Source organism: Oncorhynchus keta, chromosome 21 (assembly GCF_023373465.1).
Source record: "Oncorhynchus keta strain PuntledgeMale-10-30-2019 chromosome 21, Oket_V2, whole genome shotgun sequence".
NCBI lineage: Eukaryota > Metazoa > Chordata > Actinopteri > Salmoniformes > Salmonidae > Oncorhynchus > Oncorhynchus keta.
Window position 1 is genome coordinate 27,658,737 of NC_068441.1, and position 25,553 is coordinate 27,684,289.

The following is a 25,553-nucleotide window of genomic DNA, read 5'->3' on the forward strand; positions in this document are numbered from 1 at the left end:
TATCTGCTATTCCACTACCCCATCTGTCCTCCCTCCCCCTTTCTTCATCACAGTCCTCTCTTTTTCTTATTGATCCAGCTCTCAATGTGGGAGTAATTTATGAAACACTACTCACCTCCTACAAATGGAGGAAAGGCTCCAGATGCCTGAAACAAATGCTTTCTTTTTCTCTTTCCTTCTCTTTTCCATCTTCTTTCACTTTTCACTTTTTTTGCTTCCCTGCATTTCTTTTTTTCTTTCCTTCTTTTTCTCTTTCTTTTGTTGTACTGGAGAGAAACGTGGTTCTTATTGTGTGAATTGTGTGACTAAGCCTATGGGAAGTGGTTCGACACGTCCCGTATGAACTTTATCTCTCCTCCATACTGAAGCCTCAGACTGACCCTGGTTCCCACCAAACACTTCCCCATAAGGATGCTTAGGATCCATGTATGTGTGTGTGTGCAGGAGTATGTATGTGTCTCTCAAGGGATGTGGTCTTTGAACCACTTACCTTCATTTGGACATCAGTCTATTCACGTTCATACCATCCTATCATACTTCTGACATATAAGAGATTCTTGTCTCTGGAGTCTAAACGCCTTTTTCCCTCTCAGTAAAAACATTTGTAGGACCACATTGGCTCTTACAGAGAATCGAAACCCCTGAACATCCAACATTTCAATAAGAAGAATTATGGCTTGAAAAACAGAGTTCATGCTTTCGTTTGCGTGTGCATGCATGTGTGTGATTGCTGAATAATGAGTTACGGGGTTGGTTATTCAGAACAGAACACAACAAGACAAAAGCAAACAAAAGAAGAAAACCATAACATCCCGTAAACCGCCGGGTCAGAGCTAGGCCTAATGACAGACCTGATGGAACAAAGAGAACAATGAGAACCAGATTAAAACCCTGGCAGATGAGCGATGTGGAAAGGGAGGGGGGTGTAGTGCGTGGACTGATTGGTAATGGTTGAGAGAGGGAGGTTTAGAGATGGAGGAAGAGGTGGTTGGAGAAGGGGGGCATAGAAACAGGAAGAAGAGATGGAAGAGAGAGAAGGTATCTTTGACAGCTGTGATAATGATAGATGGGTCCGGGTATGGATAGGGGGTGTAGAGTTATCCACTGGTCAGATTTAGTGGATTGAATGTATTGGGTTGAAGGGTAAGAATACCTGCATGGTGTAGGTGGTTGTGAGCTGACTAAGTAAAACTCAGGGCTCTACGTATTATATACTAGGCATTGGTGTGATATGATATATGAACTAGTGTGTGTGTGTGTGTGTGTGTGTGTGTGTGTGTGTGTGTGTGTGTGTGTGTGTGTGTGTGTGTGCGCGTGTGTGCGCGTGTCTGCGTGCTTTTTTTTTACCTTATCAGGAAAACAATAACTTTTTTGTAAGATCAGGTCTTTTTTCATGTCCTGAATTAGTTCAAATGCAATTTTAAGCTTAAGGGTTAGGTTTAGGGTTGTGAGGTTAAGGTTGGCTAGGGGCGGCAGCGTAGCCTAGTGGTTAGAGCGTTGGACTAGTAACCAGAAGGTTGCGAGTTCAAACCCCCGAGCTGACAAGTTACAAATCTGTCGTTCTGCCCCTGAACAGGCAGTTAACCCACTGTTCCCAGGCCGTCATTGAAAATAAGAATATGTTCTTAACTGACTTGCCTACCAATAAAGGTAAAATAAATAAAAAAATTAAAAAGGTTACGGTTAAGGTTAGGGGTAGGTTAGGGGTCTAATGACGAAGGGAAAATAGTATTTCTAATAGTATTTCTAATGGTCAAACATATTTACTCTGCAAAAAGTCCAGAAATTTCACGAATATAAAGCTGTATGTCTGTGTGTGTATCCTTCCTGTAACGTGGCTGGGTTGGCCAGCCAGCCTGGCCCCACATGTGGAACAGTTTACTGGAATGGAACTTTAAATTAGCGGTGGTCTGAGGCAGCCCGCTGCAGTAGGCTGTAATTAACTAGCTCTGTGAACGAAGGAGAGAGGCTGAGAGAAAGACAGACAGAGAGGGGGAGGGAAGAAGAGAAGGATTAGGAGTATGTGTTTGTGGTCATGTGTGCGTTTGTTGTGTTATGGTCTTTTTGTGTATGATTGTGTGCGCTTGCTTGCACGGTATGCCATGCTACTGCCCCTGTGGTGCCCCCCAGTGTGTGGAACAGGTCACTGCAGAGCGAGTGTACGTGAGTGTGTGTTTTCCACTGTACACGTTAATACATGGACATTTTTTTCCCTGGTTTGAGAGGGTACTGTAAGTTCCTCAGCCTTCCCTCTCTTTCTCTCTCATCCCTCTTTCTCCCTCTCCTTCTCACCCCCCCCTCTCCCTCTCTCTCTCCCTCTCCAGCTCCTCCTCTATCGCTCTCTCCCTCTTTCTCCCTCTCCTTCTCACCCCCCCTCTCTCCCTCTCTCTCTCCCTCTCCAGCTCCTCCTCTATCGCTCTCTCCCTCTTTCTCTCTCCCTCCATCTCCCCTACCTCTGATTCATAAGTTGCATCAGGCCCCAAAAAACATTGCGTTCTTTGGCTCCTGTGTGTTTACCACAGCTCCACCAGAGAGAATGTGACCCCACTTATCACATCACTCTGTGGGGGGTGGGACAGAACGAGAGAGAGAGAAGGGGGGCAGAGAGAGATGGGGAGAGGGAGAGAGGTCGGGAGAGGGAATGATAGATTGATGAAATTATTTAGAAGAGGCAAGACAGCACATGTTTAAGGCCCTGCATCTTTGTCAATCAAAACCAACAGTTTTTTCCTGACCACATGACCTCAACATGGAAATATCCAGACTTTACAGAATCACGTGCCTTGGAGTCTCATGAAGATTGGCCTTAGAAGAGGGGGGAAAGCATGCATGTTGTAATGCGTTAAGTGTGCCCATGTGTTGAGCACAGTTCCCTGGGCAGAGGGGCCATAGAGACTCTTCAGGCTGGCAGAGAGAACACAGAGACTCTTCATGGTGAAGTGGGCTGATTTATGGCATTGCATTATTTTGTACTTTTTAAAAAATACAGAAATTAGACTTCTCTCTTCTCAGTCTCATCCTCTCAGACCTAGTTTGTACTTATTTTCCCTGGAACTGCCTCTTTTGTACTCATTCTCTGGCCACTGCTGTCTTCATCATAACCTTACCAATCTATATTCTTTCCCCTTTTTCCTTCATTCCTTCTCTTTTTCTTCTCCTTTAACTTTCAAAACATATTTTGTGTCAGTTAGTTTCTCCATGAACGATGCCATCCCTCTATGTTTGTAACAGACTTTTCATTTGATCATATTTGCATTGATGCATTTCGATTGTGACACTCCATGCAGTATACAAACGTGTACTACCGGTCAAAGTTTTAATACACCTACTCATTCAAGGGTTTTTCTTTATTTTTACTATTTTATACTTTGTAGAATAATAGTGAAGACATCAAAACTATGAAATAACACATGGAATCATGTCGTAACCAAAAATGTGTTAAAAAAATATATATTTTAGATTTGAGATTCTTTAAAGTAGCCACCCTTTGCCTTGATGACAGCTTTGCACACTCTTGGCATTCTCTCAACCAGCTTCACTTGGAATGCTTTTCCAACAGTCTTGAAGGAGTTCCCACATATGCTGAGCACTTGTTGGCTGCTTTTCCTTCACTCTGCGGTCTGACTCATCCAAAACCATCTCAATTGAGGTCAGGGGATTGTGGGATTGTGGAGGCCAGGTCATCTGATGCAGCACTCCATCACTCTTCTTCTTAGTCAAATAGCCATTACACAGCCTGGAGGTGTGTTTGGTCATTGTCCTGTTGAAAAACAAATTATAGTCCCACTAAGCCCAAACCAGATGGGATAGCGTATCGCTGCAGAATGCTGTGGAAGCCATGCTGGTTAAATGTGCCTTGAATTCTGAATAAATCACAGACAGTGTCACCAGCAAAGCACCCCCACACATCACACCTCCTCCTCCATGACTTGCGGTGGGAAATACACATGCGGAGATCATCCATTCACCCACACCACGTCTCACAAAGACACGACGGTTGGAACCAAAAATCTACAATTTGGACTCATTAGACCAAAGGACAGATTTCCACCGGTCTAATGTCCATTGCTCATGTTTCTTGGCCCAAGCAAGTCGCTTCTTATTATTGGTGTCATTTAGTAGTGGTTTATTTGCAGCAATTCGACCATGAAGGCCTGATTCACGCAGTCTCCTCTGAACAGTTGATGTTGAGATGTGTCTGTTACTTGAACTCTGTGAAGCATTTATTTGTTCTGCAATTTCTCAGGCTGGTAACTCTAATTAACTTATTCTCTGCAGCAGAGGTAACTCTGGGTCTTCCATTCCTGTGGCGGTCCTCTTGAGAGCCAGTTTCATCATAGCGCTTGATGGTTTTTGTGACTGCACTTGAAGAAACTTTTAAAGTTCTTGAAATTTTCTGGATTGACTGACCTTCATGTCTTAATGTAATGATGGACTGTCGTTTCTCTTTGCTTATTTGAGCTGTTATTGAGATAATATGGACTTGGTCTTTTACTAAATAGGGCTATCTTCTGTATACCCACCTATGCTTGTCACAACACAACTGATTGCCTCAAATGCATTAAGAAGGAAAGAAATTCCACAAATTGTAACGGTTCTCTTGGTGTGAAGGAGAGTCGGACCAAAATGCAGCGTGTAGATTGCGATCCATGTTTTAATAAACGTAACACGAATCTAAATACAAACACTACAAAAAACAATAAACGTAACGAAAACCGAAACAGCCTATACTTGTGTACACTAACACATAGACAGGAACAAGGACACTAAGGACAATCACCCACAAAACAACCAAAGAATATGGCTGCCTAAATATGGTTCCCAATCAGAGACAACGATAAACACCTGCCTCTGATTGAGAACCACTTCAGACAGCCATAGACCTAACTAGAACACCCCACTAAGCTACAATCCCAATACATACACACCACATACAAAAACCCATGCCACACCCTGGCCTGACCAAATAAATGAAGATAAACACAAAATATTTTGACCAGGGCGTGACACAAATTAACTTTTAGCAATGCACACCTGTTAATTTAAATGCATTCCAGATGACTACCTCATGAAGCTGGTTGAGCAAATGCCAAGAGTGTCTCGTCTGTGGGTCCCACCTCATCTCATCACCCCTCCTTATCCCTTTCCTCTCCAGGCCCCCAGGACCAGCTCCAGTAAGATTGCCTAAGAGTGACAAGAGACCGGAACTATCCTGGACCTAAATTATCCTCTCAAGGCCATGGCAACCAACAGGGAACGGCAGGTGAGTCACATGACTGGCTTTTCACCTGCCGTTTACCCCTTCGCCTTCAACTCCATGAGGAGCCACTCACCTTTCGACCTTCTGGCCAATAGCAGCCTCTTTGGACGTTTTGGGGCAGACCTTCCGAAAGAAATGGCTGCATTGTGTAAGTACTGTTACTCATGTTTCATTTTCAATTCTACTTTTCATCTCTCCATCTTCAAGACATAATGTATACACACCACATTAACATACTCAAAAATACACCCTTTTGTGATATGTTACTCAGTTACAACTCTTAATCTTGGGTTGGGATGGTTTTAGGAGTTTACCATAGGCATTAAAAAGTGTAAAAAGCAAATTCCCCTCCCTTCACTTTTCTTTGTGAAAGAAATATAGAAGAGGGATGCCAAAAGAAAGATACAAAAACGGACATAGACAGAGAATTCTTTGTTGGGGTTCAGCATGTGGCATTACTCTGTGATCATTACCCTACCCTAAAGAAAGAGAAGGACAAGTAGAGAGAGAAAAACAGTAAACCCAGAGAGAAAGAGAGGGAGTGTAACTATAAGTGTAGAAAAGTGGCCCTTCCAGGAAAGCAGGGTTCCATGTGGTAAAGCAGGCGGGTGGCGGGGTGCGGGCGGGCGGTGGGTTGGCAGGGTACAGGCCCGGGGCCAGCCTGGCCTCTCTCTGGTCTGGAGTACCAGAAGGCAGAACAACAGCCCCTTTATAACATGGCACTGCACACAGAGGTGAATCAAATTAAAACATGAGAGAGAGTCTGACACACACACATCCAGCAGTCCCAATATACAGTCATTTCCTTGCCCCTGTTTTGTCCAGCAGACATTTAGAGACAGAGCTGTGTGAGTATGAGCAGTAGAAATATGTCACTGCCTGCTCTGTTATAAGTGCCCTGGCTCTGACTCTAACCACATGAAACACATAGGCATCAATACTGCAGGATTGAGGCTTGGAGAGGAATTCAGATCAATGACAGATGGATGCTGCTGGAGAGAACAAAGAAAAATGTAACACTACTACAACGTTTTACTGGACAAAGTTAAGGTCTACGTTTTAGATTAAGTTGCAATGGTCCCTTTAACTCAAATGGTTTGAGAAAACCAAATGCCTTGAACTGTTTAAAGCTGAGTTTAAAGCTGAGTTTAAAGCTTAAAAGTTTGGGTATTCTGTCCTGATTAACATTTGAGTTAGTTGACCACGCATCATTGTTGACAGTACTTAAATACCAACTAGTAGAACTTGAAACTATTGAGTTAAGTTAATTACATTTCATAATTGTACCCAGTATTTCTTGGTGAGGTTGGAGGGTCAGGAAAACTACCTAACTATACAACATAACTATTGAATAGTACTACATTAATGCTTACAATGATCAGGCCATTGAGCATAAACATACATCCACAATGATATATCCATTTCATACCAAGATGTTTTCCCGCCAACTTTGTCATACCGCCAACTTTTTTCCATCTTTTCCTTTATAACCGTAAGTTTCGGTATCAAAGCCAAAACTTTTATTTCCACCAAACAACCTAGTAATCATTTTATTGATTTATCAAAGCGTTTGATTTAGTGGATCCTTTTATCTTACTAGAAAATCTTAAAAACATTGGTTTCACTAACAGAAGGGTGGCAGGTAGCCTAGTGGTTAGAGCGTTGGACTAGTAACCAAAAGGTTGCAAGATCAAATCCGCGAGCTGACAAGGTAAAAGTCTGTCGTTCTGCCCCTGAACTAGGCTGCCATTGAAAATAAGAATTTGTTCTTAACTGACTTGCCTAGTTTTTAAAAAATTAAATCACAACCTGGAACTCAGTGGAGGTGTACCTCAAGGCTCAGTATTGGACCACCTTATTTTCTGATATAAGCAACTATGCAAGATAATTTTAACACTTTACAAAAATTGTTTCTACCAAATAATTTGGTATTAAATCCAACAAAGTCATATATCATACTGTGTGGTACACGGCAAAGAAAAAACTTCACAGCTGACTATTTCAAAATTCATGCAGGTGTTTGAAAGTGTTGATTGTTTGAAATATCTGGGTTTGAAGGTACATTCTGAATTATCTTTTGGAAAGCATATTGATTATATTAGAAAAACAATTAACTATAAGCTTTGATTACTATGCAGATGATGTAAGATTTTTTTTACTGTGTCCATTGTAAAGACCTTAATAACCCAACTGCTGGGATCCTATCCTAGACTACAGTGACATAATCGATCAAAACACAACAAAGACCTTCCTTATGAAGTATATGTAATTTATAACAATCTTTCACATTCATTCTTGGATGCCATTAGAAGACACACAATTGCATAATGTCTGAAACAGTAAATTGGCTGTCACTCACCAAACAGAAGACAACTGCATTGGTACCAAATATTTTTTTTTATGTATCAACTTAAATTTCCCTGTAGCTTAAATACTGTATTAAGGAACATCTAACTTTACAAGACTCACACTACTCCTTTCAACAACAGCAGCAATGACAAATTCTAAGGGTAGCAACAAGCTCTCCCAGCCTCCTATCAGAATTAGAAGTTCATCCATGTTTCTCAAACATCAAATTTCTAAGTTGTTCCATATGTGTTTGGTTACTTCTATGTATAGTTTCAAGGTTAAGTTTACGCATTTATGCTGAATTCTTAAGGTTAGGTATTAACTCTGAATGGTTAAGATAAGGGTTCATATTTGGGAAAATCTTAAAACATAAATATCAAAAACAACGTTCTACCCAAGTCCACAATTACACCTTTTTTCTGGTGTTTTTGTTATTATTATTATTTCATTGTTATTATTATTAGACAGTACCTGCTATATTATTCTATTTACTAAGTGTTGTTTGTTGTGTTTTTTTTCTTTATTTGGACACTTGAAAATGAGAATTGAAGAGATTTCATCCTGCTAAATTTCTAATAAATAAAATAATAATTTCAGTAAAGTGCTGATTACTGCTTAATATGAAACGCAGCCATAATGTTGAGGCGGCTTGTCACCGTTTTGATTGGGACAGCACCGTTTTGATTGGGACAGCACCGTTTTGATTGGGACAGCACCGTTTTGATTGGGACAGCACCATTTTGATTGGGACAGCACCGTTTTGATTGGGACAGCACCGTTTTGATTGGGACAGCACCATTTTGATTGGGACAGCACCGTTTTGATTGGGACAGCACCGTTTTGATTGGGACAGCGCCGTTTTGATTGAGACAGCACCGTTTTGATTGGGACAGCACCGTTTTGATTGAGATATCACCGTTTTGATTGGGACAGCACCATTTTGATTGAGACAGCACCGTTTTGATTGAGACAGCACCGTTTTGATTGGGACACCACCGTTTTGATAGGGACAGCACCATTTTGATTGGGACAGCGCCATCGCACTGCTTTGAGACAGGCGTGGGGACTCGTCTTGATGAATCGATAAATATCAAAACATTTTATACCCTGCATCTTCATTTGGATATTGGTTAGGCTACAATTAGTCTGGGAAAACATTAGCTAAGTTGAGGTTATGAAAAAAGATTGCAGTCAGAGTGCAGTATAACTGTAATACACTAATATAACTGTAGTTAGAGTGCAGTATAACCACAGTATGCTGCACTCTAACCATGCTTCTACACCTGCATTGCTTGCTGTTTGGGGTTTTAGTCTGGGTTTCAGTACAGCACTTTGAGACACCAGCTGATGTAAGAAGGGCTTTAGAAATACATTGGATTGAAATACTGCGTACAAAATAACACAGTTTGTTTCAATGCAGTAATCTATCAGTGTAACTGCAGTTACAGTGCAGTACACTGCAGTTATTTTGCAATTACTGCATCCAAAATACCACAGTCAACTTTGGTTACTGAACTGCAATATTTTTTTGTGATTTTGTTTCACAGAATCTCTGTCTGTATAGGCTATTTGGTTACTTGGTTTCTGTCTGGGCAAATAAGTGGAGTTGCTATAGCGCATATACTGTATTAATTTGCTCATCAATCACTGATCAGAAACATTTAGCACACAATAATGTAGCCTAAAGGCAACTCCAAAAGCCAGCGGAGGTTGTGAAATATGAATGAGAATCACATACTTTTGAAAACAGGATTGCTATTATTTTCTATCTGTATCATGATGAAGGTAAGAGCCTACACCTGCTCCCTAAACATAGATTAAACGTTCATTTAAAAAAAGCATGGGCTTGGGCTCTAAGTATCAGATTTGACATGACAGCGGTTCCACACATTCCCGGTGACACAATATGTATGTGTGAAAAATGTGTTGTGATTTATTCTGTTAAATTCCATTATATTCTTACTATAAAATATACAGTTGAAGTCAGAAGTTTACATACACCTTAGCCAAATACATTTAAACTCAGTTTTTCACAATTCCTGACATTTAATCCTACAAAAAAATCCCTGTTTTAGGTCACTTAGGATCACAACTTTATTTTAAGAATGTGAAATATCAGTATAATTTAATAATTTAAATTGGATTTATTTAAACTTTTACATTCCCAGTGGGTCAGCAGTTTACATACACTCAATTAGTATTTGGTAGCATTGCCTTTAAATTGTTTAACTTGGGCCAAACATTTCGGGTAGCCTTCCACAAGCTTCCCACAATAAGTTGGGTGAATTTTGGCCCATTCCTCCTGACAGAGCTGGTGTAACAGAGTCATGTTTGTAGGCCTCCTTGCTCGCATACGCTTTTTCAGTTCTGCCCACAAATCTTCCATGTGATTGAGGTCAGGGCTTTGTGATGGCCACTCCAATACATTGACTGTGTTGTCCTTAAGCCATTTTGCCACAATTCTGGAAGTATGCTTGGGGTCATTGTCCATTTGAAAGACCCATTTGCGACCAAGTTTTAACTGATGTCTTGGGATGTTGCTTCAATATATCCACATAATTTTCCTGCCTCATGATGCCATCTATTTTGTGAAGTGCACCAGTCCCTCCTGCAGCAAAGCACCCCCACAACATCATGCTGCCACCCCCGTGCTTCACGATTGGGATGGTGTTCTTCGGCTTGCAAGTGTCCCCCTTTTCCCTTCAAACATAATGATGGTCATTATGGCCAAACAGTTATTTTTTTGTTTCATCAGACCAGAGGACATTTCTCCAAAAAGTACGATCTTTGTCCCCATGTGCAGTTGCAAACCGTAGTCTGGCTTTTTTTATGGCGGTTTTGGAGGAGTGGCTTCTTCCTCGCTGAGCGGCCTTTCAGGTTATGTCGATATAGGACTTGTTTAACTGTGAATATATGAATATAGATACTTCTGTAGTTGTTTCCTTCAGCATCTTCACAAGGTCCTTTGCTGTTGTTCTGGGATTGATTTGCACTTTTCGCACCAAAGTACATTAATCTCAGAACAGACAGAACGCATCTCCTTCCTGAGCGGTATGATGGCTGCGTGGTCCCATGGTGTTTATTCTTGCGTACTATTGTTTGTACAGATGAACGTGGTACCTTCAGGCGTTTTTCTGAAGTCTTTGATGATTTATTTTGATTGTCCCATGATGTCAAGCAAAGAGGCACTGAGTTTGAAGGTAGGCATTGAAATACATCCACAGGTACTCCAATTGACTCAAATGATGTCAATTAGCCTATCAGAAGCTTCTAAAGCCATGACATCATTTTCTGGAATTTTCCAAGCTGTTTAAAGGCACAGTCAACTTAGTGTATGTAAACTTCTGACCCACTGGGATTGTGATATAGTGAATTGTAAGTGAAATAATCTGTCTTGTATTATGTCATGCACAAAGTAGATGTCTTATTCGACTTGCCAAAACTATAGTTAACAAGACATTTGTGGAGTGGTTAAAATTGTGTTATTATTGTTTCTTAGGACCTGCCTTTATTTTTGATGTAAATTCTCAATGGATTTATTAAAATTGACGCCCACCCACATTTGCAAACCACAACTACAACTGTCCCCAGCATGCCGTATGCAGTGTATGCAGGTAAGAATGTGGCAAAAATGGGCCTGTTTGTAAGGGGGTCATCTAAATATTGCCCTTTTCTTACAGGCTAAATATCATCAATCCTATGTGACAGCTGTAATACAGTAGCCAACCCTCCACTTCAGTGTAGTGGTGATAAAACTGTAAAACAAAAAATCCTGGTTCCCACTCTGCTCTCCCTGTCCTCCATGTCCAATCTTGTCTGTTCTCCTTGCCAGGCTTTTGCATGTCAATCACTCCTCCCTCCCTCCCTCCACTCAGTTAATCCTCTAGGGATTTGAGGAAGAGGTAGAGCGCAGTAGAGAAGACTCCCCACTAATCCCTCTGGCTGAGCCAGGGCCAGGGTGAAATCTGACAACACATCCTGTCTGGACAACGCACACTCACACACACAGACACTAATAGATGTGCACACACACACATGCATGCAAGCAGCCACTGACAGATGCACACACTGATAGATGAGCACAGTAACAGATGCACACACACACAGACACTGAATGACAGGCGTACGCACACACACACACACACACACACACACACACACACACACACACACACACACACACACACACACACACACACACACACACACACACACACACACACACACACACACACACACACACACACACACACGTATAGACAGACAAGTTGGTGCAGTCTCCCATATCTGCTATGCTGGTATCATGTTAAGAAATACCTGTTGAGCACAGTGTCATTCAGAGAGATAGCTCTCAGCATATAGTGTATGTGCTTTTGTGTGTACGTTTGTGTGTGCTTTTGTGTGAGCTACCAGGGAGATGATAAACTAATCTGGTCACAGTGGCTGTTATCTGTTGATCTCTGCCATTATCTGGAGTCTTCAGTCCAAACGGTAGGGAGTCTATTAGCACAATTTAATACCTGATAACATCTTGGCTCTACCCCTCACAGAGAGAAAAACATTTGAAAATTGAGAGGGGGGGCTTGGGGGTAGGGAAAGGCAGAGAAGAGATAGGGAGACAGAGAGAGAGCGAGAGAGGTACAGGGAAATGGAGCTAGAGTGAAATAGAGGAGGAGGGAATGATAGAGAGCGAGAGGGAGAGAAAAATACAGTCCACTCAGTCACCATAAGAGACAATAAACCTAGCTGTGGTCACACTCCACTGCTCCAGAGCCCTGGGCTGGTGTCATGTGTACACAGCTCTATAGTCAAGAGAAAGTCCTGGCTGCTTATTTTTTTCAGTAAGGGTTATGTTGGTAAAATAGTTTTTGAACTTACAGCCCTAGAAAAATACAAAGACCGTAGTCAGATATTTTAATGTGGTCTCAGGGCAATTTTTATTATTCTGTATGAAAATCTGTGACACTCCATTTAGTATGATATTAAGATCACTTCTTGTGACTCCCCATCCCGGATCCGGGAGCGTAATCATCGCCTGACACTAATTAGCATTCATGCAACGGACATAAATATCCCTAGAAAATATTCCTATTCATGAAAATCACAAATGAAATATATTGAGACACAGCTTAGCCTTTTGTTAATCACCCTGTCATCTCAGATTTTCAAAATATGTTTTACAGCCAAAGCTAGACAAGCATTTGTGTAAGTTTATCGATAGCCTAGCATAGCATTATGCCTTGCTAGCAGCAGGCAACCTTGTCACAAATCAGAAAAGCAATCAAATTAAATCGTTTACATTTGATGAACTTCGGATGTTTTCACTCACGAGACTCCCAGGTAGATAGCCAAGTTAATTTTTTCCCAAAATCTTATTTTTGTAGGCGAAATAGCTCCATTTGTTCTTCACGTTTGGCTGAGAAATCGACCGGAAATTGCAGTATTCCAAATTAGCTCCATAATATCGACAGAAACATGGCAAACGTTGTTTAGAATCAATCCTCAAGGTGTTTTTCTAATATCTATTCGATAATATATCCGTCGGGACAATTCGTTTTTCAATAGGACCGATTGGAGTAATGGCTCTGTATTTTACGCGAGAATCTCTCTCGGAGCCACCATGTAACCATGTGGCCGCCTACGGCTATTCTTCCACAGAAATGCGTAAAACTACGTCACAATGTTGTAGACACCTTGGGGAATTCGTAGAAAGTGTAAGCTCGTTGATGGCACATTCACAGCGGAACCGCGGAACTCATTGGAACGCAGCGCTTTCAAAACCTGGGGCACTTCCGGATTGTATTTTTCTCAGGCTTTCGCCTGCAATATCAGTTCTGTTATACTCACAGGCAATATTTTTACAGTTTTGGAAACTTTAGAGTGTTTTCTATCCTAATCTGTCAATTATATGCATATTCTAGCATCTTCTCCTGAAAAAATAGCCCGTTTGCTTTGGGAACGTTATTTTTCCAAAAATGAAAATAGTGCCCCCTAATTTCAAGAGGTTAAGGCCATTTTTCTGGGATTAAAGGTCAAAAACAAAAATAGAGCGCTAATTTGACCTGCTTCACGTCAAAGTACATGAACATTTATCTATCGTAATTTAAGAGAAAACGTCAAATGTACAATTGATGTTCAAAGAATTTTTTTTCCCCAAAAAGGTTACATATCCAGTTGCGGCATGTTCAGATGAATCCGTTAAGACGGGTTTTGGAGCTCTGTGAGATTTCTGGGATTTTTGGGGATTTTCTGAAATCACAAACACTCCTTCAACCCTCTGTAAATCAGTCAGTTCTTAAAGTAAAGACTTTAACCTCAAAATACTTTGTTAGAGCCTACCCCAAGGAGGATATGTGTTCACTTTCAGCTTCCTGTGTCAACTGGAAGTGCCTTAAATTGGGGTCAAAGAGGCTGTTTTGAAGGGTTAAAAAGGTCAGATCTTTTCAAAACTTGTGTGTGATTAGGCAACCCTCATGAACTGTAATTCATTCATTTCCCCCAACAAATGTCAAAGAAAAGCTCTCTCTCACACACACACACACACACACACACACACACACACACACACACACACACACACACACACACACACACACACACACACACACACACACACACACACACACACACACACACACAGCAAGGATGGAGTGACACAGTGCGGGGCTTAAAGACACACAGAGCCTGCTATGGCATTACCATAATCTCTAGGCTGTGCCGAGTTCAATGAAATGCCCCGCTTGTCCGTAGCTCGCTCGGTCTGAGCACAGCCCATAATGAAGCCTGGCCCTAAATTTCAGGTGCTTTTGAGTAACAGCAGGGGAACCGTTAGGGTTAGAAGCACATTTCAACCTGAGGAACGTTCCTGAGGTCCTCCCGATCTGTGCAAGCCTAACCTTGACTGTGTGGCATTAACCCTTAACAGTGAAAACAGGGTGTTTACATCTAACGTTTTACAATGACTTCTCTCCCCATAGGAATACATTGCCTGCTCCCCTAAATTGAACCTGGATCTTATGTTGGTTATGAATGCCTTATGAACATGTCTTCGATGACTATCCTTCAGGCCACTGTGAGGTCTACCTGTGTTGATTCTAAGCTTCCTGGAGCAACCGGAAGTGGTTAATTCCACCCTAAAGGTGTTTTGATAAACCCAATCTGCAGTTTGTGATTAACACTGCATTCTGTGTAAATCAGTCAGTTCTTAACGTAAAAACTATAAACTCAGGATTCTGTAAATGCCTACCCCAATGAGAATATGTGTTTACTCTTAGCTTCCTGTACCAACCGGAAGTGCCTTAAATTGAGGTCATAGGAGCTGTTTCGAAGGGTTAAAAAAGTCAGATCTTTCCAAAACTTCAAATGTGTGATTAGGTCGCCTCATGAACTGTAAATCAGTCATTTCTCCCATCAGATTTCCAAGAAAAGCTCCCCCCACACACACACAGCAAGGATGGAGTGACTGTGGGGGGCTTACAGAAACACAGAGCCTGCAATAGTTATCTTTGTTCAAACTATCAACGAACCGTCAGACCTAGAGCTCTGAAACTTTAGAAACCTGTTCTAGAGCTTAAGTCGATAGTTCACGGTGAGTTATGTGGCTCTAGAAGCTTCTCAGACTGAGATACAGCCTCGTACATTTGCAATAACTTCAATTCATTTTGACATCATGAAAATGACGACATTTAGAAATGTCCCAGAGTCTCAAGACTAGGTGCATTGAAACCGCCTTGGCCCATAGAGATGGACCCTAACGTTTCTGTCCGATAGCTCATTCAAGGATCCCGTAGCAACGGCAGGAAAATATGGATTTTCAGCACCAATTAAGGTCGCTGTTCGGGCTCCAAATGACCTATTGAGCCAAAACTCGGAATGCGGGGTCGCCTCAGATAGGCCTACACATAACATCAGAAATGGACCCGCAGCTAGAACATAACTACGTGTTTTATGTTTTTAGTATGGTTTACACAGAAGGCACTGTGAATTTTGGGCCTGATCTGAAATATGTGATAGTTGGCTTCTAAACGAGTTGGAAAAAGTGGGTGTGGTGTCAGTTTGTATCAGTTGGGTGTCAGAATGATATTTAATTGACTGATGGACGGTGACTTGCTGGCTGACTTTTGTCCATTTGCAATATGTTTAAACAGTGATAGACCATCACCAAATTGACATTCTGAAATCAACACCAACGAGCAATGGAGGAATCAGAATCACTGCCCAGTTCATCGGGCCAGTCAATTTTGCATTTCTGCAGTATTTTTGAGCAAGTCAAATTCGTGATGGTAAATGCCCATTGAAACATATTGCAAATGGACAACCGTGCGCCTGGTGATTGGAATGGGTTACCAGGATGCACATTTTAAAAAGTTGTTTTAATGCCTTTAGAGGGGTGCAAGGGTTCTACGGTTGGGCAAGGAGCACCACGCACCCGTTGCCCATCCAATAGGGGGCAACCCTGGTCATTTTGGACATTTTTCAATAAAAAAAAAACAACAGAGTCCCACTTCTCTCTTATCATACATGACAAATAGACCATCTAAGTTGATTCATGGCTTAACATAGTGCTATATATCATTTGGGCAGTATAAATGCCATTTGGACATGGTTCACTGACTTTTGGGTTTGGAAACCGACTTCCTATGATCATATATCGCAAATGGACATAACATCCTGATTTGGCACTTTCGATCCTTTCATATTGCATTTGGACATTTGTGATGGCATTTGGCAATGTTTTACTGAATTTTGACTTGGACTTTTGACTTCCTATGAAATCATATTGCAAAACATATGCCTTATGGAAAATTGAAAAAATTATGAGAATAAAATATGACAAAAGTATGTTCATACAGTTCATATACATGTGTAATTGACAACAAGAAAAATCTAAATAATTTTAAAAAAAACGTCCAAGAAAGTAATTTTTTAAGGGGGTGATAAGTTTTTGAAATAATTTTTACATTTTCAAAATTTGACCCTTGGGTCTTGACTGGTATTACATTTGCAATATGAAAATTTACGGTGGACCGCGCTCGCCATCTATTGATTTTTTGCTGTGTGACACTTGGCATTTGCCATATGGCATTTGCAATCAGTTTCGAATGAAACAACGTCCATTTGACTGGTATTGTATATTGTGTATATGTTTCGTACGGTGCCAATAACATCCCATTCATTTTTGTTTATTTCAGGGGGGTATTCCCTTACAGTGAATGGGACTACTTCTTAATTTCTCAAAATAAAAACATTGACCAATTTCAAAAGACTGTTGACATCTACTGGAAGCCATAGGAACTGCAACCAGGTTCCTAATAATAAGGGTATCCCATAGAAAACTATTGGAAAATCCTATGACCTCAATTGTTTTTCCCCTGGATAGTTTGTCCTCAGGGTTTTGCCTGCCAAATCAGTTCTGTTATACTCACAGACATTTTAACAGTTTTAGAAACTTTAGAGTGTTTTCTATCCAAATATACCAATTATATGCATATCCTAGCTTCTGGGACTGAGTAACAGGCAGTTTATTTTGGGCATGCTTTTCATCCGGATGTTAAAATACTGCCCCCTACCCAAGAGAGGTTAATATTCCAACGGGGCAGGCAATAGACAGGTTAAGGCAGGCAGGGGTCAGTAAACCAGAGGAAGGGCAACGGTACCCGATGGCAGGCATGCTCAGGGTCAGGGTAGGCAGAGGTCAACAATGAATTTGTAAAATAAATTCTCTCAATTCGATATTGTCATAGTTTTAGTCAGGAAAAATAGGTTGTTGACAAATATTTTTCGTCATAGTTATTGTTGACAAAATTAACACTGCATCTTACCACTAACCTTAAAACCCCCATACCATTGAATTACTTAACCAATCATGGTTGTTGCGCTGTAACAACAAAGGAGAATTCCAGGGAGAATTTACGTTTGCGGTTGGGGGAATTAATGACAAATGTTAGGGGAACTAAAATGACGAAGGTTAGGTGAATTTACGTAGCAGGTGAGGTGAATTAGGTTGAATTTGGAATAAGGGTTTAGGGAAAAGTTAGCTAAACTGCTACAATTGTCCCTGACAGGACTCAAACATGGTTGGCTGGATATTTTGGTTTGACAGTGGGGTCAAGTTAGCCCTGGCTGCCTAAACCAGTGGTTCTCAAACCTCTCCTCTGGGAACACCAGAAGTTCCATGTATTTGATCTATTCTAGAGGTACCTCACCTGATTCAACATGTCAACTAATCAACAAGTCATTGACTACATGAATCAGGTCAACTAGTTCAGGTCTCCAACAAAATTGTTAATCTTCTGGGGGTTCCGGAGGAGAGGTTTGAGAACCACTGGCCTAAACAGCCAAATATTGGGGTGTTGGTTTAGCGTTCAGTCAGAATACGGCATTAAGACATTTGGTATTTGTGCTATGTATCCTCAGAAAATATGCAGATTTTAGTTTAGTGTCCACTTGGAAGCTATGAATAGACTTATTTTTGCTGAGCCAGATTTTCTTCTAAATTGTCATTACCTTGAACATTTTGGACTATTCTAACTTATATATGTTGTCTTTCCTTTGAAACTTTGTTCAACTACAGAATGTTTTCTCATCTTGTTTCGCTTTTTGTCTAAGAAATCCCACTGGGCACAGACGTCAGTTCAACGTCTAGTTTTGATTATCATTTGGTTGTTGTCAACTAATGTGAATTCAACGTGAAATCAACACCATGTCAATGGATTTAGGTTAAACGTTGGGTGAAAAAAAATCATTGATGACTTTTTGCAAATCCAATCCGTTTTCCAAGTCATTATAGAGTTTTGGTGTTTAAAATGACATGGAAAAAACATTGATTCAACCAGTTTTTGCACAGTATCTCTTTGTCTTGCATATGGATCAATGGTATGTGACTTAAACATAAACAGACTTGAATCCGAACCCACAACTTTATCTGGCCTGACAATCTGATAGAATCATTTAGTTCACAACTGAAAAGCCTGTTAAGTTTTACAACCAGCATAGTCCTTTCCAAACAGCTCATATGCAGTGCACCTGTAGGTCTACTATACTGTACTTCAAATATCAAAATCAAATGAAATTTTATTTGTCACATACACATGGTTAGCAGATGTTAATGCGAGTGTAGCGAAATTATGTGCTTCTAGTTCCGACAATGCAGTAATAACCAACGAGTAATCTAACCTAACAATTTCACAACAACTACCTTATACACACAAGTGTAAAGGGATGAAGAATATGTACATGAAAATATATGACTGAGTGATGGTACAGAACGGCATAGACAAGATGCAGTAGATTATATCGAGTACAGTATATACATATGAGATGAGTAATGTAGGGTATGTAAACATTATATTAAGTGCCATTGTTTAAAGTGGCTAGTGATACATTTTTTACTTCAATTTTTCCATTGTTAAAGTGGCTGGAGTTGAGTCAGTATGTTGGCAGCAGCCACTCAATGTTAGTAGTGGCTGTTTAACAGTCTGATGGCCTTGAGATAGAAGCTGTTTTTCAGTCTCTCGGTCCCAGCTTTGATGCACCTGTACTGACCTCGCCTTCTGGATGATAGCGGGGTGAACAGGCAGTGGCTCGGGTGGTTGTTGTCCTTGGTGATCTTTATGGCCTTCCTGTGACATCGGGTGGTGTAGGTGTCCTGGAGGGCAGGTAGTTTGCCCCCGGTGATTCATTGTGCAGACCTCACTACCCTCTGGAGAGCCTTACGGTTGTGGGCGGAGCAGTTGCCGTACCAGGCGGTGATACGTTTGTGAGTGCTTTTGGTGACAAGCTGAATTTCTTCAGCCTCCTGAGGTTGAAGAGGCGCTGCTGCGCCTTCTTCACCACGCTGTCTGTGTGGGTGGACCAATTCAATTTGTCCGTGATGTGTACGCAGAGGAACTTAAAACTTACTACCCTCTCCACTACTGTCCCATCGACAGTGTGGAGAAATTGAGCTAAATGCAGATTTGATGCATCCTCAAGAGAAGTCAATAAAACTATATTGCATTACTAAGCCCTTCAATAATATGTCATTCAAGAGTGAAAACATATGTTATCTGAAATATGTTGTTTGTGTAAAGGTTAAGAAATTATCACTTTTATGAGCCTAAAATCGCAAAACCCTATGTTTCTCACAGAGAAGAGCAATTATTATCAATAACATGGTTGTTTGACCAAATATCACATAGACCTACAGCACTCTCTGCTCCCACTTGTGGATGTGGAAGGGTACAATTACATAAATACCAACACACACACAAATACACATACACACACATACACAGACACCGACACACACACAAGTTCTGCTGTCATATAAGCTTGCTGATCTTGGAGGAATTGTGCCTCTTATAGGCAGTCTGGTCGGAAGCGGTCAGCGATGAGACGAAACGTTTCAAATGAATGCCACATTTTGATGGAAAGAAACCACTAGGATGGCCCAAAAGTAAAGGTTACTTTAGTACTGAAAGAGACCCAGGACAAACAACACATTGTGTCTAATTTGTTTTTTAAATATAAAATCGGATTTGGAATTTTGGGTCTGGTCCCAGCCTTCAACCAGCAGAGGCCTGTTTGTGTGTGTGCGTGTGTGTGTGAGTGTGAGTGTGAGTGTGAGTGTGAGTGTGTGTGTGTGTGTGTGTGTGTGTGTGTGTGTGTGTGTGTGTGTGTGTGTGTGTGTGTGTGTGTGTGTGTGTGTGTGTGTGTGTGTGTGTGTGTGTGTGTGTGTGTGTGTGTGTGTGTGTGAGAGTGCTCAAAAGAAGGATGGACTGTGTCTATGGAGAAAGATGATTGCATAATCTAAGTCAGTTGATTAAATTCTGGTTGAAAAATGTTGTGTTTGAGACCACCTAAAGTGAGACCGTTTGAAGACAAAGACCAGAGCAAATTGAGTCCAAGTCAAGACCAAGACTGGGAGAGAGGCGAGGGGTCCAAGACCAAGTCGAGACCGAGACCAGAAAAATGTGAGTCCAATTCAAGACCATGGTAGTAATTGTGTCAAATCGTCAATATGTGGTCTTGAGGCTGAGTGGTAGTCTACAACACTGGAGGAGGGTAGATGATGGTGATGGAGTCTACTGATGATCTTGTAGAGGGAAAGTCTGGGATCCAGCCGGAGTCTTACAGCCTATGGACTTCTCCTCTTCCACCCTGTGTAGCAGAGTTCAGAATAGTAGCCAGTCGTCCTCACTACAAGCCCTCTGACTCAGTACTGCTGTATTCCTCTTTCCTCTATCATTTCTCTCACGCTTCAGACGACTCTGAACTGGTAGCCAAGTGAAACATGGTTCCATGGTTGCCATGACGCCATGAGTTCGCATAGGCAGAGAGCTCTGTAAACATTGTTCATATTTGTTTTTAATTACATTTTTCAATAAACTTTTTTGGGGGGGTTTGGTAAATTAATAAGGGTTGATCTGAAACATCTGAGGGCAAACCATGGAGTTGCAGGCATAATGATGGCAAGTCAGTTTATTTGGCTTGGCTAGCTAACAAGCTAGCTAGTTAGATTTTCTCCAGGAACCAGCTAATGGTATTTGAATGATGCGTTCAGATCACCAGCTTTTCGTTCCACCTATCCCGGTTCCTGGAAGGATGTGGACTGCAGTGTGAGGGAATGGTAGAGGCTCGCCTTGTAGGGGACTGTTCGAGTCTGTCGAGGTGTGGTGGTCTTCTCTGGAGCTTTTAAGCCCCGCTTCCACTAGCACTTAAAATAAGGGCCAAATTAAGGTTGGCTTGAATGGAATTCTCAAATTAAAGCTTGGACAAGGGAATCCCAGGCCAACACAGTCCAGTTTCACAACTGGTGCCAGCTCGATTAGAATTTGGCTGGTGACGCTGTTACTATGAAACCACCAGCTGGTCACTAAACCCTTAATAAAAGTGTTTTATCAACAACAACAAAACATTGGTGCCAAAAAAAAAGTTCAAACAAAAGTACAATATTTACAGATCTTTCTGCCTCAACTTACTCTTGGCGCCATGGCAAGAGGCAACTACAGAACACAGGCTACTTCAAAATAACAGGAGGGAATACACCGAAATCAGAGAATGAGTCCATTCTCTCTGAAGAAAACACTGATTGTTATTTGTATTCGTTTTTAAATGTAGTTGTTTAGAAGAGAAACTTGAGTCAGACACAAAATCAAAACAAATGTACAGAGGGGCCGCACGGGGAGCGTGGGCAAATCTGCATGATGACAGATGCAGATAAAGGATCCCTTGACAAGAGATTGACACAAACCTCAACCAATGAAAATTGGTCTGGTCTTGAGAGCGAGGTGGTCCAATGGAGTTCAGTGAGTGCTTGCAGTCTGAAGAAGAGGGTGGGGCATAAGCTCTCTAATTTGCACTAATGCACGCTTTTGCTGATCTCTTCCTGATCCAAAGCTCTTCCTGGCTTTGTCCATCATCCCCTGACTGTTATTTCTTGCTCCAATGTCAAGATTACTATAAGTTTTTCAACTTTAGAACAATCCACAGTCTGATACACAGGCTTGAACTGCTGAGCAACTGCTTTAGGCCTGTTCTATTCTCACAACACAATATACACCCATGTTGAGCTAGTCACACATTGTCCTCAGCAATGTTTCAGTTGGGTGTGTGGGTGTGTATGTGTGTGTGTGTAGGGGAGGGCTTGTGTGGTGTTATGTGTCTTTGTCATCACATGCGTTCAGTTTCAGCATGTCCAAACACACACACACACACACCACTGCCAGCCTGCTCTCAAAGGAACTGAAGGCTATGCATTCCAACACAAGCAAATGCCACACAAAATGCAAACAATAGTTCTATAGTCCCGTAATTGCGACCATAATTGTGACTGCAGCCTTATTGATGAACACATTGTGACTTGTGCCCAGGCTGTTAGTGCTGGTGTTATGAGAGACTGAGAAAGACCATTGTCCTGGCCTGTGTGTGTTTGTGTCAGAAATGACAACAGGATGAATAGCTGAGAAACCAGATACTGTGAAGAGCTGGAATGTGAATTTGTGCAATGTGTGTGTGTGTGTGTGTGTGTGTGTGTGTGTGTGTGTGTGTGTGTGTGTGTGTGTGTGTGTGTGTGTGTGTGTGTGTGTGTGTGTGTGTGTGTGTGTGTGTGTGTGTGTGTGTGTGTGTGTGTGTGTGTGTGTGTGTGTGTTCAAAAAAATTGTTGGAGAGAGAAAAAGAGCGAAAGAAACAGAACGAAAGAAACCGAGCGGGAATGGGCCACCCTTTTCCTGTCTGCATTCCCTCTTTAGTTTTTGTCTCTTTTTTCCTCAGTCCTGGGCTTGGGGGCTGTAGGGGAGGGATTATTGAGGGGGTAGGGGGGCTGTAATTGTCTCAAGGTGTGGAGAGAACAGACCAGGCTGAGATTCTGCAGCTACGCTCCCTTCTGTGTGTGTGTGTGTGTGTGTGTGTGTGTGTGTGTGTGTGTGTGTGTGTGTGTGTGTGTGTGTGTGTGTGTGTGTGTGTGTGTGTGTGTGTGTGTGTGTGTGTGTGTGTGTGTGTGTGTGTGTGTGTTTGTGTGCACGCGCGTGTGTGTGCATACATACGTGCGTGCCTGCGTGTGTGTGTGTGTGTCCTGCGTGTTGAAAGACAGGTAAAAATGTTGCGACTGGGAGAGGGAAAGGTTTTGAGGGGGACATAGAGGGGAAAGCTTACATAAACCAAGCAAAGCTGAAAAGGCAAAAAGAGGCTGTAGCATCACGTAAATAAGGACTTTTTCCTTGGAAGTTTTACTATTGTTCCATAGTGAGATAAACGAGGGACAGTAGAGAAAAAGAGAGGAGTAGGGGAGTAAGAATAATAGAGAGAAAAATGCAACAGTACATAAACCGAGTGGTGAGGATATTGACAGTAAACCTTTGATAATACAGTAAGGCTAAATCTAATCGGATAATGGAAAAAGAAATGGAAAAACAAAGAGATCGGACGAAAAGTGAGCCAGGGAAACAACAGAAACCAGGGAGGGAGGGAGGAGAACGGCAGGAGAAGTCTGGAGGGGGGAGTTAGTTCCCCACTGGGGGTTTCTTCAAGAGTTCATCTCTCTTGAACGAGGCAAGGGAAGGGAAAAGGGATGGGGGTGGAGTTGACCATATAGAGAGCGTATGAAGTATCCACAGTCACAGCACCAGAGTTAAGTTGGCTTGCGGGGGAAAGTGTGGTTTTAATGGGGCTGAAGTAGCCAATAACCCCAGGGCTGGGCGAACCAACTGAATTGATTTGAATAAATGTAATTATAAAACAACACAAGCCAGATGAAGTGGAAAGAGAGAGTCCGAGAGGTGAAAACACAAACCCACAGGAGAGAGAGAAAGACAGAGAGAGAAGGGGAGGGGAGAGAGAGAGAGGGGAAGAGGGGGAGGTAGAGCAGGGGAGAGGCAGGGAGGGAGAATTATAGGTGACAGGTGAACGTACTGTACACACAGCTGACAACATGCTTGTGTTGATTTATGGAACATGCTCCTCTCTTAACATGTTATGAAATAACTTCTGTATCAGTTAAAATGACTTTCCCTCTCTTTAACACATCACGGGTCAGCCACTACTTGGGTCAGTGGCTGAAACTTTGTCAGTAGCAGTTTAGTCTACGTTGCTGCTGTGCTTTTTGATGTGTTTGGTCAAACCCTTTGTTGTGTTTGAAGTTGGTAATCAGAGAGGAAAAGTGAACGACACAGTGTGTACTAGTATGGGCAGCAATAACGAGACCTGAGACTTATTCCAATAAAAGGAACAGGACATAATTAAGGTGGGTAGAATGAGAGAGTGAGGCGAAAACAAAGAGAGAGGTAAGGGAGAACGAGACTGTGTGTGTGCAGCCTAGCGGTTAAGAGTGTTGGTCTAGTGTAACGGATGTGAAACGGCTAGCTTAGTTAGCGGTGTGCGCTAAATAGCGTTTCAATCGGTGACGTCACTTGCTCTGAGACCTTGAAGTAGTATTTCCCCTTGCTCTGCAAGGGCCGCGGCTCTTGTGGAGCGATGGGTAACGATGCTTCGTGGATGACTGTTGTTGATGTGTGCAGAGGGTCCCTGGTTCGCGCCCGGGTATGGGCGAGGGGACGGTTTAAAAGTATACTGTTACATTGATGCTGTTGACCCGGATTACTGGTTGCTGCGGAAAAAGGAGGAAGGTCAAAAGGGGGGTGAGTGAAACGGCTAGCTTAGTTAGCGGTGTGTGCTAAATAGCGTTTCAATTGGTTACGTCACTTGCTCTGAGACCTTGAAGTAGTATTTCCCCTTGCTCTGCAAGAGCCGTGGCTTTTGTGGAGCGATGGGTAACGATGCTTCGAGGGTGACTGTTGTCGTTGTGTGCAGAAGGTCCCTGGTTCGCGAGGGGACGGTTTAAAATTATACTGTTACACTAGTAACTGAACCATCACTGGTTCAAATCCAAGAGCTGACGATGAAAAATCTGTTAATGTGCCCTTGAGCAAGGCATTTAACCCTAATTGCTCCTGTAAGTCACTCTGGATAAGAGTGTCTGCTAATGACTACTGTGTGTGTGTGAAATAGAGGGGAGAGATGAGATGGGTGGAACATTTATGATAGTCAACCATAGAACAAAGGAAAAGCATGATTTTATCGCAAGTCAGTTAAGAACAAATTCTTAGTTTCAATGACAGCCTAGGAACAGTGGGTTATAACTGCCTGTTCAGGGGCAGAAAGACAGACTTGTACCTTGTCAGCTCGGGGATATGAACTTGCAACCTTTCGGTTACTAGTCCAACACTCTAACCACTAGGCTACTCTGCTGCCCCTATGATATAGAAATTAGGAGTAAATATCAGATTGCCACCTTAAAATGACAGTAGGGGGGCTATGGTCATCATGGGCAGTTGTTTCATAATCCACTTACTTGGGAAAGTTGCACAATACTGTGTGTGTGTGGTTTCCTCCCCACGGCAATGTCATCTGAAGTCTCTGTGGTTCCTTCACCCTACATGCAGTGACCATCAGAAATGATCCATCTGTC

At 42.0% G+C, this 25,553-nt stretch overlaps 1 protein-coding gene across 1 annotated transcript in view; it reads left to right on the forward strand.

Moving 5' to 3' along the window:
• LOC118400349 (retinoic acid receptor gamma-A-like) overlaps window positions 1–25,553 on the forward strand; it is a 76,807-nt gene that overhangs the window by 14,198 nt on the left and 37,056 nt on the right. Inside the window, exon 2 of the mRNA XM_035797076.2 lies at window positions 5,156–5,408. Coding sequence (XP_035652969.2) covers window positions 5,240–5,408 — 169 coding nt within the window. The 5' untranslated portion in view covers window positions 5,156–5,239. The remainder of the gene's footprint in view (window positions 1–5,155; window positions 5,409–25,553) is intronic.